The sequence below is a fragment of the Trachinotus anak genome, unplaced genomic scaffold (genome assembly GCF_046630095.1).
Source record: "Trachinotus anak isolate AG129_WGS33_773 ecotype Australia unplaced genomic scaffold, CSIRO_AGI_Tana_v1 ptg000011l, whole genome shotgun sequence".
Classification (NCBI taxonomy): Eukaryota; Metazoa; Chordata; class Actinopteri; order Carangiformes; family Carangidae; genus Trachinotus; species Trachinotus anak.
This window is the reverse complement of record NW_027273862.1, coordinates 19,131,870-19,149,841: the sequence shown is the minus strand read 5'-3', so window position 1 is coordinate 19,149,841 and position 17,972 is coordinate 19,131,870. Positions and strand designations below refer to the sequence as shown.

General features: G+C 40.4%; 1 protein-coding gene across 2 annotated transcripts in view; it reads left to right on the top strand.

Annotated features, from left to right (window-relative positions):
• The window catches only part of ankrd11 (ankyrin repeat domain 11), a 98,709-nt gene that overhangs the window by 57,283 nt on the left and 23,454 nt on the right, over positions 1 to 17,972 (top strand). For both annotated transcript variants that reach the window (XM_071488718.1, XM_071488717.1), the window contains exon 3: positions 17,031 to 17,176. In XM_071488718.1, the coding sequence (XP_071344819.1) occupies positions 17,090 to 17,176 (87 nt within the window). In that variant the 5' untranslated portion in view covers positions 17,031 to 17,089. The remainder of the gene's footprint in view (positions 1 to 17,030; positions 17,177 to 17,972) is intronic.

Sequence of the window (17,972 nt, the reverse complement as noted above, 5' to 3'; positions counted from 1 at the left end):
GGATGTGCATCTGTGTGCAAGATGAGGAGGGGGTTGGGTGTGCTATGGTAAAATGGGAGCTTTGTGGAGGAAACCTGAGTAGGCTGGGTTTTGGGGGCTGCACATTCACACACCTGTATTATTTATCCCCTTTTCCTAGCCTCAGTGGACCCTTGGCTTCTAAACTGCCCCACAACAGTGGACCCTCTTGCATCCATTCATGTGCTAGTAAGACCAGAAACCAGGCCTTAATAAGTGACTCCCAATCAACAACCTCTATCCATGAGTCAGTCCAGGCAAAGCTTCAAGAGTTTTGAGTTTTGTGTAACTCTGTCAAGTGCAGTGTGATACAGCCCAACTTTGCCTTCCTGTCCAGTATTCTGTCATTACGTCCCCCCCTTTTTATAGCCCAATCGACAACTTCTGTGTTCCCCAGTTACATTTGTGGATTTTCCATTGGTGTAATTTTAGTTGTAGCCGGTCTCCCTGGCAAGGGTGAATAGCTAAGTGTGTCAGCAGTGTAAACTTTCCATATTTTGCCAGAGGGCAAAATCATGACATGTATTTCTATTCAGTAGTTTTCTCCTTCTGTCTCTCGTGCACATCTTCAAAGTAACTTTTCCATAAGAGAGTGGGCGTTTGCACTGGGCCATCAACAGGAAATTCCAGTCTTGGAGTGTGGGGGTAGGGGATGGCTGAGAGAGGAGTGAGGAAGATCAGGAGTTGGCTGGGCAGCTTTATGAGAGCACCCAGAGGTCTCTGACTGGATTGGTCTGTATGAAAGCTCCCTCTGGTCAACTAAATGGGAAATAAAAAAGCATCTTCCATACTATTTTTAAATTGGCTCTCTCCATAACCTTATTCTGTGTCATTTGGTGTTTGCTTTTTAAACCTCAGCTCTCTACTTAACTTTGGTTTGCATGTTGTTGTTTTTTCCTATAATTACCCCTCCATCATACTTAAATTATTTTCCTCTCTTCATTTTCCACAGAACATGCTTGTGTTATTTGTGCCCAAATTCTTTGTTCAGCTTCATCATTGTTGCTAAGATGACTAAGCTTTTTTACCCACCACTGCTCCTGGGTTTCTACACACTTAGAGACTGCAGACATTATGTTCACACACATTCTCCTTATGTTTTTATCCTTATTTGGTAGTCAGATGTTAACAATCAATAATCTATAATCTTTAATAATTTATTTAATACAGAATCAAAATTTTTCCTCAATTAAACATTTTAAAAATAAATTCAATTTCTGCAATACAACCCAGAAAAAAATCAAAGTTCTAGTAATAATTTAAATTAACAGGTTGATTTTTGTTATGTATGTACAAAATAATGTTGTCACAATTGCATCTGTTATTCATGATTAACGCTCGTCTGTGCCCTTGGCAAATGGCCATACAATATTCAAAACATCAAATATAGCTTATAAGTCTTTTTATGTCTTAATAGGCTTCATTGGTGGATACAAAGTAGAGGAGATTAACCATGCAGGGCAAACGTGGCACTTAAAGCCTCACAACACATTCTTGTTGTATCACTCAAAAGGGCTGTAGCCAAGAGCACTTGCCTATCATTAAGAGGAAGCATAAAATAGGCTGAACTGATCTCTTGACAACACAGTTTGTAAGCAGTAGCTACTTCAGTTGGTAAAACCAGCTGCTCAGGAGGTACCAATGTCCTGGGGATTTACAAATACCAGCCAGGGAAATCTATGACATTTCCGTTCCACCAATGGAAGGATGTCGCTAAGAAAGTCTTTGACTTCTGGTTCGACAGTGTGTGAAGCTTGTGTAAAGCAGTGCTTGTCCTTAAAGACTAACACTGGTATCATAGCTGCAGCAGCACATCTTAAATGTAAAGTAGCTGTACTGCTGCAGCTGTTGTGATATCTGTCGTGCTGCTTTCTTAGCTGTTCTGGGAGCTGTTTTGAGTCACTGGAGCTGTGAGCACGGCATTAGCATGAGCCTTACGACTGCTAGCTAACTTGGAGAGCTGACAGAATGCAACTCAGCTGGGATTTTCATCGTATTACTTAACTGTACAGCACTCATCAACCATACAGTGGCAGGCCTCAAGTGCACTGCACAATGAAGTCATACACAAGTGTTAAAATTGAAGATATCGTATGGAGCAAGACACCACACACCTATAACTGACTATTGTCCTTTACATTGTTGGACAATGTATAATTATTACATAAAATGTATAGATTATTGACCCTAATCCATATGGGTCAATTCAGTAATGGTATCAGCATGCTTCAGGCAAATACGGCCAATATTCTCATCAGAAATGGCAACTAATTTCCCAGATATATAGTGTTACAATCCATGCATGTTACTGAAATTACATAATATGCATTTGCTTTAAAATATAGAATATTGTATATGTATAAGGACACAACAGAGGTTGCCATCAAGCAAACAATTGATGCTTACCGTGTATGATATCATCATTACATGACTGCATTGGTGCTTAAATTCATATCAAAGTTTTGTATCAGTGGTGGCCTTGTGAAATAGGGAATTGAAAAGGGAAATGACCCAAGTAGTGAAAACCACTGCTGTTCTCTAATAACATGATTCTCACCTTCTCTACTTTCTTATTGTATTATATCCTTTTTTCTTTTTTTTTATCCCTTGTCTTCTCTCCTCTCACTTGAAAACAGTATGTGCTACCTCTGCGGTAGGGCTGCACTGGGTTATGGGTTAAAGCTTTAATTGGCTAAATTGCATACATGTGTTGATAGCTGTTGTCTGGAAGTGTGTGTGCGTGTATGTGTTTGTGCACATGTGCATGCAGGCTCAGATGCTAAGAACTGATACCTTGTGAACACCGGAAGAATTATTCCCTCAGGGTAGTACCTCTTTCAGTTATTGCAGTTTCCATTCCAGACAAAAATAGAGAGTCTCTACACATTCACACATACGCGTACACTTAGACACACACTTATACCAAGAGCATACAAACTGGTTGTGTTATGCTGGTTGGCTTAAGCATTAGATGCTTAGATCTGGCTAATGGATAGGACCCATAGTTGTGTCTTAATGATCAAGTCGCTGGTTTGGGGTCAGAAGTATTTGCCAACCAGTCTTTTTATAGTCCAGGGTGAGGGATTTTATCTTTGTTCTCCACTTGCACTACTCCCTAGCTGGTTTGGAACAGCCCTTTATATGGCAAAACTTAAAGGCAAGAGTGTAGGGGGTCATAAGGTTGAGTTTTTATCTGAATTTGACCGGAGGACCCTGTGATATGTGGTCACAACAACCACGTGTCCCTCTGAGCTATGTTGCTCTTTAGCTGAGTGTGTATTTTGGGATGATGCCATGAATGCTCTAAGCCAACAGTGTCATAACTTCAGATATGCCACACGCAACTTTGGGTTAAATGGATTCACATTTTTCCAGCCTAGAATCAAGATCATAGTTGAACTCCCACTTTTAGTTGTCAAAGCATTGTATCTATTTATATGTTATGATATTTACGACAGTATTTTAACATAGGAAAGGTTAATCTCATGTTTTCTCCATTTTGCTAAATTACATTTGTGTGTTTGCAGAAAAAAATCTGTGTTTCTAGTATTTATTATTTAACACCTTAATAACAATTTATTGTTGGAGATTTCAGAGGTTTCTTTAGTCTGTAGTGTCAGTGCTGGTGAGAGAATAAAGACATGTAGATGCTTTGTGGCCTGTTTGATGACCATCCAAGGTATCCTGAACAGCACTTGCTTAAACCACTAATTGGAGACTTTCTGTCCAGTCTCATGAGTTGATTGATTGTTCCATTATGAGCGAGTGTGGCCTGCCACAGACCCTACATGGTCGGTTGTTTGTTTGTCTGACTACCTGTTTGTTGTATTTGTTGTGCGTCAATATTCACTCTACTGTGGTTAACGTTGGGGTTTGTGTGGCTGAGGTCAGCTGAAATACAACTGTTTCATGGCAACAGTGTATTCCCATGCATTCTGAATGCACACGGTGTGTGTGTGTGTAACAATGGATTGCACACACCTACAACTTCTTTGGAACTTTGGCTAAAAGTGTATTATATTATATACGAGGGCAAATACACTGACATGTCCAGTGACTTACAGTACTCTTCACATAGTTTTATTTTGCTAATACAGTGTAATGACGAGATTAACAATTAGCACAACAGGTTTGACTAGTGAATACTACATCAGCAATGATAGTTCTCACATCTTTCCCTTGACTGCTCAAAATTAGTCGCCCCTTAAAAAATGTGCAGCTGTGCAAGAGTTAACTTACTGGGATGTTGTGTGAAAGTGTCGTCTCCTTTCTTGAGTGTATTCATGACATAATGAATGAATGCAGGAGTTCGTGTCTGTCTTACTCTAACTTGAAAACTGAAGTGTTCATGCTTTTTGATGAAGTTTATGCTTTTTATCATTCTCTTGTACATAGAAATTGATGATGATTAATAGTTACACTGCTGTTAATCATAGAACTGCACAGTCAACACAAATCTGAAGGTGAAGTGTTCCTCCCAGTTTCAAAAGCACAGGTCATTTTAAGATCATTTTAAGTCAAAGCTTAAAAAGCATGGCAGTAGAATGTGGAAGAATTGTGCACCCAAGGATTCCTGCCACACCTGAATAAACAGTCAGGACAGATTTGTTAGCTCCTGGTCCAGATTATGAAATTGTAATGTACGAGACAGATTAAGAAGGTCTTTTAATCTAACCGTATTTCCTGCTGGGCATCAGAAACTTTACTGGGAGTTGTAAAGAAGTGGGATATTCATCTGCTCATCCTCTCAGCCTGATGGAGACATGTTCTCAAGGAAAATAATTCCTGAGTTTGTCCAAGACTTTTAAGGGGCATCTGAACACTTTTTGGTTCCTACATGAAAATGTGTGCGCACACAAAAACACCCTGAAAAATCTTCATGTGCATATTCTTATTACGAATATGCACATGCCCTCACCACTGCCTCAGTCTGGCATCAGTTCCCTGCCCCCTCTATAAGCAGGCACCGCCCCAGCCTTCAGCTGGCTGTGCGCTGCAGTAGCAGGCCTTTCATCCCTCCATCCTTCCATCCGGCCCTGCCCAGTGATTTATAATTCATCTGGGATCCTGCCTCCCTCCACCCCTCTGCACCAGGACAGCATTAACATTCTGTTTGGTCCCCAGCTACTCTGTACCCACGTGTGTGTGTGTCTGAGGAATGATTCCTAGGCCCAGCCAGTGAGGCTCCATTTGGAATGGTTGCTACTGTAGCTCTATGTTCTCATTTTGTTCTGGCTCTGCCTGCGTTCCTCTGTCATTGTAGGGATCGGGTTGCTTGTCTGGCGGTCTGTCTGCTGCTGGTCTCTGCTGTTGGTTCTCCTTCTCCTCTGTCTTCATATATGCCAGCTGCCTGTCCCACCTTCTGGTCGCTGTGTACTAACAGAAAGCCGTGCAGCAGAATGTTTAAGAGAACAGTTATACTATTCTTGGCATTCTGTCTCAGAGGGGTCTTCAACGGTACCCACTAGACTAAGTAGACCGAAGGTTTACTACACATCATCCAGGTATCACATTTACTTAACCAAGTAGGAGCACGAGTGCAGCAGTCCAAATTTACTAAATAAATCATCATAAAAAAATAACTAAAAAAATAAAACATTCAGTAAAACATTTTTTATGTGTACTTTTTACCTTTGACTCTCATCTATCCAAAGAAATAGACATTTAAAGAAATGTTGTACTCTTTTTGTAGTCTTCATGGAAACTGTTATTGTTTGACTGAGGTACTTTGCCTTTGTTTACATTTGAATCATGGATTATTCCCAAAATTAGAATTTATGTCTTATCACATACCAGGTTTGTCCACAATACAAAACAGTTTGTGTGAAATAAGTCAATCACTGTTGTGTCTAATGTCTTGATGTTCAATTTGTGCTTACACCATTTAATTTCTTTTTTTACGATAAAAAATAAGGGGTCCTTTCCATCATTGCTTTCATTGTGATGAAGACGGTTTTTATGTTTGTGTGTTTTCGTTGTCTTGTTGTTCGGGAGGGACACATCTAGCTGTTGCTCCTGTAGATATTGAAATTGCTTTCATGCGATTCTCATTGGCCTGAATGAATACATCTGCCAAATGAATCTAGTGTAATCAGATAGCTAACCCATATTTTTTGGCACAAAAGTGGAAAAGTGAGATAAGATACAGGTTGTAATGAAAGTAGGTGTGTGCAAGACAGACTCTGGAGATGTCCTCATTGGGGGGAAAAAAATAGCAGTCCTCTTGTTTAACAGAAGATCAGTTAAAGAATGTGCATCACACATAGCTAATAGCCAGGCCCGCAACAGACAGATCATATAGCTGGCAAAAACAACATTTTGCACATCTGAGGAATCTCTCCCTTTGTATGAAAGTGGTTTGGTTTTTAACCAAAACTGATATCAGAATTGCTTCACGGCGTTCAGTCTACTTCAGAAGTGGGGCGCTTTTTATATGTTGGCAGTTTTTACATCTGTGTGTGCGTGCGTGTGTGAGAGACATTATGATGCTCATCTGTGAAAAGGTCATATCCACCCTCTGTGCCTCTTCTCCCTTGCCTCTCTCTCTCACTCTGTTCATTATCCATCCAGGCTTTCTCCCTCTGCTCTGCATTTATTTTTACCTCCTCACGTAATCCTTAATTAATGTAGATCCAGTCACCGTGCCTCACATTCTACGACCATACACACTTACTTGAGCACATACACACTCATTCATGTTCTCTCAAGCAGGCACACACACACATTCAATCATTTATCTTCTCTTGTCAGTCTCTTGCAGGAGCATAATGATCTAGATCACAAACACACACACACACACTCGCATCTTAACGTGTTCCACACTTTACAATAATAGGCAGATGGAGTGGCCTCATTGCTCAGTGAGCTAAAGCACATACATATAACCATCATGTCCTGAGTTCAATTCTGGACTGGGGGCGCCCGATGCCTGCCATCTCCCTCAATCACCAGCTGTGCTAAATGATTTAAAATCATCAACAGAAGAGGTTTTACTGACCTTTTTATTGGTGGCCTTTTTATGGACTACACACTGGAAAGTAAATACGCCTTTACCTTAGTGAGACTGATTTGTTTTGTTTTTTTTAAGTTCTACATTTTAGAATGTATTCAGGTGCTGCAAACATTTGACTCATTTACCACCACTGTCAGAACAAAGATGCTCCGGGTTTGCTTCGCCTTCTTCCATTGTATTTTAGCCCTGCTGTAGACAGATCACCTGCTGTTGTACGAGGATGCTAAAAAAACATATATAGACTGAACTATGGCTGCCGGTAACGACGGTATGCCTGGTGGATGAGGAGTAGTTTGAACAGAGGAAATAACTATTCTACTTCTCCTGAACAACACATCAAACAGCAACTGTCTAGTACGCACAGAACTATGTAAATGAGCAGCTTTATTGGGAATTTGTATGAAAATACTTTATATGTGAACCCAGAGAGGAGGAGAGAACAGATAAAGGGCTGAAACCACTAGGCAGAATGCAAATAGCCTTCGACGTAGTCCAGCCATATTCTAGGTTTTGACCTGGTCTTGATTTGATATATTAAAGCTTCACATGGAGCAGGAGAGTTTGTTTCTTACAGTCCAGACTGTATTATTTCCTCACGGGGAATTAATTGACCTTTTTTCTACACTGGTCAACAGTTTACTATGACACACCTACAGCAAATATTCACTGATTTCTCTGTTGTTTTTAGAAGTTTTCTGATCATTTGAATGGTGACCACCATTCACCAAATCAAGTGATTTTTGGAAAGGTTGTTAGCTGTACAGTGGTGAAACCAGAGCTGACACTTTTGTCTTCAACAAAAAGCACTGCATCTCCTACATGCATGTATGGTGGTGTTTCAAAGCTGAGCTTCCCCTCCAGTGTCCACCCTGAGCCATAAGCACTGGACAGTCAGTCTTTAATTGACGTCATCAGTATGATTAGTGTAAGAGCCTAAACGCAAGAGGCTGCAAATGCTGTATGAAGAATGGGACAGCACTTCAGGCTGTGGTGTTAGCCCCTGGTGCTGGCTCTGACGGTTTAAATTAGGTCTAGACGTACTACATTCATTTTGGTTTTCAGTGTGTATTAATATGACTTGGGAGTAGCATGGTTATCTATCAGTGTTTAATTTGAATCTGTGAATCTTATGGAGTGCGTCTTCAGTGGATCCACGTTGTTACAATGGCTCTGTGAAGAATATTGTGTTTCTGTTTTTATGGAACATAATGCGCAGCAGTTTGTTGTCTTGACCACTCATCGGCGGACGGTTTTAATCAGCTATCAGTAGAGCTGGGTATTGTTTGAATTGTGTCTACACAATTCTGCTTATCAGGTCTAGTATTTATTGAATCTTGCCTCCAATGCGTACTTATTGGAATGATTGGAATTGAAAGGAAGAAGATGATTTGATCTTTAGTCTGTAGTAGTACCTTTATGCTGTTTTATGTTCCCATAATAACTATCCATTTCTGCATTGTTATAATCTGTCATGTTTTTTGTTGGTCTTACAAACATTTTAAACATTCTTTATTGGAAAATAATTTTCAGCTTTCTTGGTCAGCAGTTTATTAAACAGTAAGTTGAGTTAGTTTTTTGTGTAGCAAGGGTCAAGACCTTTTACTCTTTACCAGAGATGTATTCTTTATTCAGTCTCTCCCATACTGTCAGGCATGCCACACAGCTTTGTTGTATACATACGATCCAGTAATTACCATGTTAATATTTGATGTGCTTGCTAGGCACAACATGAACCTGTCACAATCACAATTGTTTTGCTGTTGTCCCTGACTTATTATACCTACATTTCAACCTGCAATATAAAAGCTGATTGTTGTCTGTTTCTGTGTGGTGTAAGTAAAGGTGAACAGCTACTACTGGTAGCTGTGGTGTCTTTAATGCGTCCAGACGTCTGCAAAAATGGTTAAATGTTTTATTGTTTTATGTTCTCACCATGCTGGAGCAAAATGTTTCATTGTGTTTCAGATAGTTTTTCTTTGCAGTGGGTTTTCTTACCTCTGGTGTTACTTTGATTAATTCTTACTAAACATAGCCAGACTTGACACTGATCCTCAGTTGTCCAATATACGTTTCCTATACAAGTAATGGCAGTGGGCACATAAAGTGCTGTGCTGTAAAAGAGTGTGGGGTTGTGGATCTTGTGCAAACTTGCACAAGCCTCTCAGCTTGAAATGTTTTAAGTAATTTTATGGCAAAATTATGTCTCATTCATAAGTAATTTTTTTCTTTCAAATTAGTTATAATATATTTTTTAAAGAGTCCACTCTGTTTTTACGATGAGCCATTCAACACAAGAACTTGAGATAGTGTTACTTGAACTTTACATAGGTGACAAAATAGATTATTGTAGAAATGTAGAAACTATTTAGATTTGAAAGAGTACTGAAGTCTATGTGACAAAATATTTTGTACTGCTGGCCCAGAAAAATGCGTATCTGTACAGGTCTGTCTCTGTCTTGGGATTTTAATTCACTTAAATGTTCAGTGTGGGCATAACTTAAGGATGAGGCTGAAAGTGGCTAGCCATCTAGCGGCTTCATTCTTGCTGACACACACACACACACACACACACACACACACATATTCAAGATAAATTCTTGTTTTTTCGGTGCATTTTGTGCTCTGTGTGGTCCTAATCAGCCTGGGTACATTCCCTGCATTGCAAGATGGGTCTACCAAACACGTTGTTCTTTCCATCAGTCCTGCTTGACAACTACTCAGTCAGGCGGTTGGGCATGTGAAAATAAGGCCAAGCTATCCTGGGAATTGGAGCAGATAATGTGGTTTCAGCTAATGTTTTGAAGTGCCATTTTTGTTGTTGCTGTTATTGTTGTAGTGGTGGTAGTTTTGCAATCTTACATTGACTATGGTGCTATATAATGTATTCACTACAAACAGCTTAAATGCTTTCATGGGTAGAACTGTCACTGTCCTGACTATTTTGCAGTGTACAAACACTCATGCCTAGTGTGTACAACTAACTCTGCACTCGCGTGAAGTATCTGTGTTAGAAATGACATTTGTCAGCACATTGGCGTCTGTGAATGAGTGAAACGGCTCTGTTTGGTCAGACGGTGATGCAAAGGTCAGAAAAGTGTTTGAATCCTCATTGCTTGAGGTGGATATGCAGAGGCACTCTTCTATCAATAGGTTCCCTCTCTCCGTTCACGGCTCTTTCACTAGCTTCTCTGATAGGCCTGCATCTGTCTCATCCTTGAGTTGCTAGGCAACAGGCTTTCTGTGTGTGTGTTTGTGTGTGCGTGTGTGTGTGTGTGTGCGCGAGTGTGTGTGTGTGTGCACTGACACGTTGCTGTGGCAATGTCAGGCTTTTGCCTGTGAGAGGAGAGAGCGAGATATTGAGAATAGAGAGAAAGGCAGATGAGAGAGAAGTACTCAGGGAGGAGAGGGGGAAGAAATGAGAATGAGTCAGAGCACTGATGAAGCGGAGGGATTGGAGAGAAGAGAGCCAAAAAGCACTAGATTGTCTCTGGCCTTTCCTGTAGCCTAGCTGCATATATATATATACGGGCCTGCAACTATTTTAGCGAGGTCACTGGCAAAGACAGTATGATTTACCAGACTGGCAGGCAGGCAGGCAGGCAGGCAGCAAGCACTGAGCTGTTATTGGATGGAACAGAGAGGTGTAAGGGAGAGTGAACGTGCTCAGAATAGGAAATCAGACCAAGTGATTGGATTCCTCCCCACATCTCACTCCGCTCTTGCTCTCTGGCTCTCCCTACTCCTAGAGCCTTATGGATAATAGAACCACTCCCACTCACTCACATTTCAAATATATTTTGTCATTTCCAAATGCCCTTGTTTATTACCTGCTGCTCATACCAACATCTAAGCATCTAAGCTAAGGACCTTTTATTTAGTAGGAAACGAAATGAAGGATCGAGATCTAATGCTGTTTTATTTAACCTAAAAACGTCTGCCTTGCTGAAAACCAAACTAAGCCTTGTGTATCAAGTATGTAGGCCAGAATACAAAACCCATATATTTTCCATAAACAGACTGTGAAAACTCATCTAGAAGCTTGGTCTCCATCCTCAAGAAGTACAGATAATCACCGTTCTTTGATACAACGCTATGCACAGAGTAATTCTGTTCCTTTCTTACTCCTTTTGTGAGCAGACAGTTCTGTTCTAGTATAATGCATCTTTGCTTTCAGCGCTTGTGAATGTGTTGGCACATGTTTGTGTGTGCGTTCATGTGTCGGTCTCTTCTTTCTCTACACAGGTTTATAATGAAGTGAATGGGCCCAGGTCAGGGACTGAGCAGCCAAGCTGGGCTCTGGTTGCCAGGATACAGCAGCCAAGCCCGGCTGGCTTTATTTGCACACCAAACAGGCTAGCTAGCTGCTGCTGCTGCTGCTGCTGCTGCTGCTGCTGCTGCTGCTGCTGCTGTCGTCCTTCTATAGACCATTCTCCTGCATGACACGTCAATAGAGTGCCACGGGCGCTGCAGGATACTGGATGATTTTGTATAATTTTAATATCACAATAACCAGAAGACCTTTTAATATATATTGGGGTTGTTTTTTTTAAATATTTAAAATTATCACAGAGTCTGTGATCACAATCACAATTAATGAAAAAAATCAAAACAGTGGCAGCCTAGTGGGAGGTTTAAGGCAAAGATGGGTAATCTAGAGACATGTACTGGAGTCATACTGAAGTCTACAAAAAAGTGACGTCAGGCTTAACTTCCAACTCATCTTTAACCTCAGACTTGATCAGAATTTGTAAATAATGGCAGATAAACAATAACTCCTTAAAAAAGGTTTGGTTGTATGCATAAGCAAAATACAAAGAACTGTGTCTTTATGTGTGGTTGGAATTACATGTTTGTGGCCTTTGGTTTAAGGGACTTGAAGGACTTTGATATAAACAGAACACTGTTGAGTGCAGATTGGAGGGAAAACAATTACACCCAACAACATTTGCAGGGGAACCACTTGTGTTTTTAGCTGTTTGCAGTAGCCATGAGTTAATGGCACAGAAAATCTTGCTGCAACATAAGTCGGATGTTCAATAACTCGGTTAACACAGTGTTTCAGTGTACTATTATAAGTATATTTGTGGCAAGTACACAGATTACTGTTGATTGTTTTCTCTGACAGGTACATATTAAATTTAGACAGGTGCACTTGTATTACTTATCTTTTTTATCTTATTTGTTTCTTAGTAACTGTTGTGAACTTACAAAATATATTTAACATTTACATACTTTAAAAAATTTGGTGTATGAATCTCTTCCAGGCTCCAAATTCATTTTGACTGTTGTTGTAGCAGGGTGGTGACTTTACAAAGGAGTAAAACCTTGCCTCATAAAAGTATGAACTCAGCTTGGATTTTGTGACATTTCTGGCAAGAGGACATGTTGTCAAGTACAACAACTGCCTCTCCATTGATGTTACTATGTGTAATCCATAGGATATCTGTTAACCAACACTGAGATATCAGTTGACTGACTGCCAGGGAGTCTGCTGCTGATTTGTATCTGATTGTGCAACAGGCAGTGTTGGTTGTGCACACAACACACACAAACACAGACAGACAAAGAGGGACATGCCCATCCCTGTATGCAGCTGCTGTGTTGTTCAGCTGTCAGTGTGGAAAATTTGAGGTGTGTTTTTGTGTGTACAATGAGAGTCATGAGTTAGGAGTGGCATGGGGTTGGTGCAAACAACTGCTTTTCATCTTTGCACCTGCACTTTCTCTACTCTTCTCTTCTCTTCTCTCAGCTGTGTGTGTGTGTGTGTGTGTGTGTGTGTGTTAACATCTTTATGTTTTCCCTTTGCTGTATATTGTTCTCCGCATATGTAATCAAGAGTGCATGTCATAGCAGAATTTCTTGCAACGCTAAAACTTGGTAGGGTAGAAATTTTGGTTTGAGGTCATAGCTGCATACAGTTTCAGTGCAGCAGAAAACTGAAGCAAATATTGTGTTTTTATTATTAAAACCAAGTACTTTTTAATGCTTTGCATTTTCATGAAGACACAGTAGGTCTTATATAATGGACTGTCACACCTTAATAAATGTAGCCTGTATGTATGAATCCTAGGATTTTATGCTGTACCGTAACATTATCTTTGAGTATGATTACAATGTTGATTTATGAACAGAACACAACAATATGCTGTTGCATCTTTTAAAAGGAATAAATCCATGCTACATTTACTATTATTAAATATGGCTGTAATATACCTGTTCATGGAGTTTCATGAGGACTGACACAGTGTTATTGAATCTGCTTTTATGACCACTAGCTGCAGAGTTGACTGAAAACATCACATATTGTACCAAAACTATTTTGCCTGGAGAAATAATTTGTTCTTAATCAAATGGCCAGTGCTCATTTTGCACTGTTTCACTAGTTGTGAAATTGTTAGACACAGATGAGGTCATTAAGATTTTAGTTTGCAGGTTTTCAAATCACTATATGTTGTCAGTTTTTAAGTCAGATGAGATGTTATGTTTCCAAAATCAAATGAGCTATGACATCACAATGTAAGTGTGCTTGCAGTGTGTGTGCGTGTGTGTGCGTGTGTTTGCGTGTGTTTGCGTGTGTTTGCGTGTGTGTGCGTGTGTGTGCGTGTGTGTGCGTGTGTGTGTGCATGTGTGTGTGTGTTAGTGCATCTGCTAGTGTGCACACAATATACTGCAATATGCTGGAGTGTTGGCCTCTATCTGACCGCAGAGGGAGTGGCTCAGAGGATAGAGGAGATGCTACAGGAGGATGAAGAGAGAAAGTAACAGGGGACAAAGAAAGAAAGGTGTGTGTGTGTGTGTGTAGGTGTGTGTGTGTGTGTGTGTGTGTGTGTGTGTGTGTGTGTATACGAGCATGCATGTGTCTTTAAGCGAGAGAGAGAGAGAGAGAGAGAGGGAATGGAGAGTACTCCTGGCAGGTCCTGTCCTTCATTTGGAAGAGATTGCTTCTCTGGCTCACCTCTCACCAGCTCCTGTCTGCAGTCATCTCCATGGCCAAGTTTAACTTGATTGACGTCACACATCACATAAAACATTAAAACTTAACAGGGCTGATCCTCTGTCTTTTTTCTGGTGTCAGGGCATGAGTATTACTGGGTGATGCACCAGTCAGCAGACAATAGTCAATAGGTCATTCACATGACCACCCTGTTGAAATTTTTCCCAAAGGTGATTTTGTTTCACTCTGTTTCATTATTATCTTTTTATTAAATTTTATATCTACATATTGTATCTTGTAGGTAATCTTAATGTTTTTATAAATGAATTAAATAAATCTCCCCACAAATGTATGAAGTACCTCTCTAGCACCAGAACCTCAAAAAACAGTCAGAAAGTTATTTTGATTTTGGTTTTTCATATGGTGGCTGTTAAGAAACAGGATGCCGGTGTAGAATGTTCACCACCACTTCTATTCACCACAACTACATGAAGCCTTGTGATCTATCGCTTATATTGCTAATTTTTTATATTTTTAACCCAACCTAGCAAGTGCTAACAAATGAAATTTAGTAGACTATTACAGAAAGATGTTTATGTGAAAGTTTGACAACCGAAATGGACATTTATATCATTTGTATGAAAATGTTATCATCAAAATGTTATATAGGAAATTTAAAGCGTCACTATGACTTCAAGTAATGAAATGTGACCACCATTCAGAATTGGCAACAGCAGAATAAATGTATTATAATATTATATAGGCTGACATTTTTAGTGTTTTATTCGATTGTTTTGTTATTGTTACATCAAGGTGGTTATGTTTATTTGTTTGTTTTTTTTTTTGTTTGTTTGTTTGTTAGAAGGATTATGCAACAAGTACTAAAGTAATTTTTTGCCCCAAACTTTGTGGAGGGATGGAGCATGGGCTGGGGAAGAACCCATTAAATTTGGATCCAATTAGAGGAGCAGATCCAGGACATATTTATGGTGTTGGGATCTATGACTTTGTATGATTTGGTGCAGATCCAGATAATAATCAGGGTTTTTTTGCCTTGGCGAAGGTATGCTCTCCACTGAGTACCATTATAGGTATTATTCCATTTAAGAATGTCATAAATGTGGTTTAATGGTGTTACATTTTTCCAGCCTTATTATTTACATTCATTACCCAAACCATAGAGTCCACGCTGCACCTGCTTTTGTGTTTTCAACATTTTGGCACCTTTTTGCTGCCTCCTGCTGTTTTTCTTCTTACTAACTATACAGCGCAAACCTATTTATAGTGATTTAGATTAAACAATTAAAGCTCTGAAGAAGAACTCATGACCACATCACAAAAGATATATTATTTTCTATTGTGGCTAAACTTAGTTTTGCATGTACAAATTGGTTAAAACACTTAGACACTCATGCACACAAATACACATATGGAATTAATCAACTATTTAGTGGCAACAACACCTTATTTTGTGAAACACACACTGTTAGCAGATGGTATGTATCTTCTGATTAGGATGGAATTACAAAGGAAATGAGACCTGTGGTTTTGAACAGGGTTTCCTCTCCATGTGTGTACCTTTGTGTAACTGCTAGCAAACATCATTTTCCTGTATTTCACATGTCAGCGAAATGCTCAGTTGCTAAAACCGCCCATCATAGTAGTCCCAAAATAGTGCAGAGATTATTGTTCTAGAAGCTCAACTGACCCAGTTTGAGGTGTGTGTGCATGTGTGTGCGCGCGTGTGTGTGCGCGTGCACGCGCTTGTGTGTGTGTGTGTGTGTGCGTGCGCGCGCGCGCGCATGTGCTGCAAGGGTTGTTTATTTCTCAGAGTAGTCGACCTTCCTGCCACTTTGTTTGGTGTGGTGAGAGGTGGGAGTTTAGGGGACGTTGAAGTGAGTGCCTAGCAGTAGCAAAGAGGGAGTAACAATGAGCCATAGAAGAGAGGAAGGGGGCTGTGGTTTGCTGTGTCTCTTTCCATACAGCAGGAAAAGGGGAGCAGTACATCCTCTGTAGTTGTGTGCCTCTCTGGTTGGCTGGCTGGTTGGCTGTCTTGACTTGACTGACTTGACTCGAGGGATATAAATAGCAGTCTTTTGAGTAGGATAACTGCGGAGGGAAAGAAAGGAGAGTGGGGGAGGGGCGGGTGAGATGGAAGTGGCGCCAGGGAAGATAGGAGTGCCAGTGTCTCAGAGTAGAGAAAAATAATGCAGCCATGGTCTCATCTGTTCACTCACTCAGTCACAAGGATGATCATACTTGGACGCACTCAGAAGAGAGAGTGCATTATGGAGGGGAGAATTGAGGGCTGGAATGTATGATTAATTCATGGTCCTGTGAAGCTGAAGGCCTCTCTCTTTATGAAAGAATACAGTGGATAGTAATGCACACGGACAACGTGTACATGCACAGAGGACAAAGTAAATCTCTGTTCGCAGAGTTCATGATGAAAACCAATCACTTTTACCAGGTTAATTTTGAGTTGTAAGTTGATGTAAGGTGGCTGTGGTCCATCCTCTAAACTGACTATGGTATGGATGACATGAATTAGAAGAGGGTAAAGCCCACAATTACAAGGGGTGGCTGGCTGTATTGGTAAGGACCTGTTTGGGTTTTTGTTGAAACGTGCCAGTCACGTTCCTGAAGACATTCCTCAGCTGTTCCTAGCTCACTCAGCAGCCTCACATCATTGGGGTTATGCAATATCTTACATGGTCTGCCCTGTTGTTATTGTTAAACTCCAGTGCATCAAAGCTTTAGTTGCTTGTATCTTATAGGAACAATGTGCCCCTTGCTTTAAAACTACCAGATATTACCAAGTATGTTTTAAGATATTTGGGCAGACCGTGCTCTATAAGCTTTTCCCTGCCACAGCCTCACGCCAGCCTGCTGTCCACCCTCTCGGCTGCTCTTCCTCCAGAAACAGGGGTGTAATGGTTGAAAATGGAGTGCTTGATGTACCGCTAATGGCTGCATTGTCTGGTCGTGTGTAAATGTGTTTTCAAAGAAACATAGTGGCCAGGTGCTGACCTCCCACACGTCCTTTTTTCTTTGTCTTTGTTCCAGACGGTTGATGACGATGCAATGGCAGCGTGAATGAAGCTTGGCGTGGGGAGAGCTGAACGATGCCCAAAGGTGGGGGTTCTAAAACCCCCCAGCTGGACCACTTCCCACTCAACACCGACATGGTGGAAAAGCAGGGTGGGAAGAAGGTAAGACTGAAAAAAACACGCCCACACACACACACACACACACACACACACACACACACACACACACACACACACACACACACACACACACACACACAATACCCAAAAAACAAATGTCTGTATACAGCATGTAATCCCAGTTTCAGTTTCTGTTTGTCCTTGAAAGCTGACACTAAACCACTGCATCTGATTAACAGTTGTAAAACCTTGGAAGGCCTTACAGACCAGACACAATTGGTTGAAGAAAATTGGTTTTGGAATGGTAGACACACCATCCTTTAACTGGAAGCCCTGGGTACAATACTGGAATTTTTCCCATTGTCTATGTCAATGAGGTGACATTTTGTAGTTGGGCTTGGATTTGCCCCTTGTTAAAATAGTTTTCATATACTAGAACTGCAGAGTCCAGCTATTATTAATAAGATGGAAGGTCCAAGAACAATGACCCTTAAGCAAACCTGTCACAAAACATGACTCCAAAATTCAAATCTAAACCGGTCTTAGGCTTGTCGTCTAAGGTGATATCACCTGGCATCCAAGACCAGCTAATAGCGCTTGATCAGTAGATGTTGTCTATAAATAACACACTATGAATTCTTTCTCTCCATAGCGCCAAACCTTATTTATGTTATGCTATTAATAGTGGTTAACAACATATCCTGGTACGAAGAACAAACTGGATTTTGTTATTCACACTTTCTTTTTCATTTGTCTCATTTGTGTGATGTATTTACTGATGACAACATCAAGGCAAAGTCTACTTTATATTTTTCAGCTTTTCCAGGGTCACCTTATG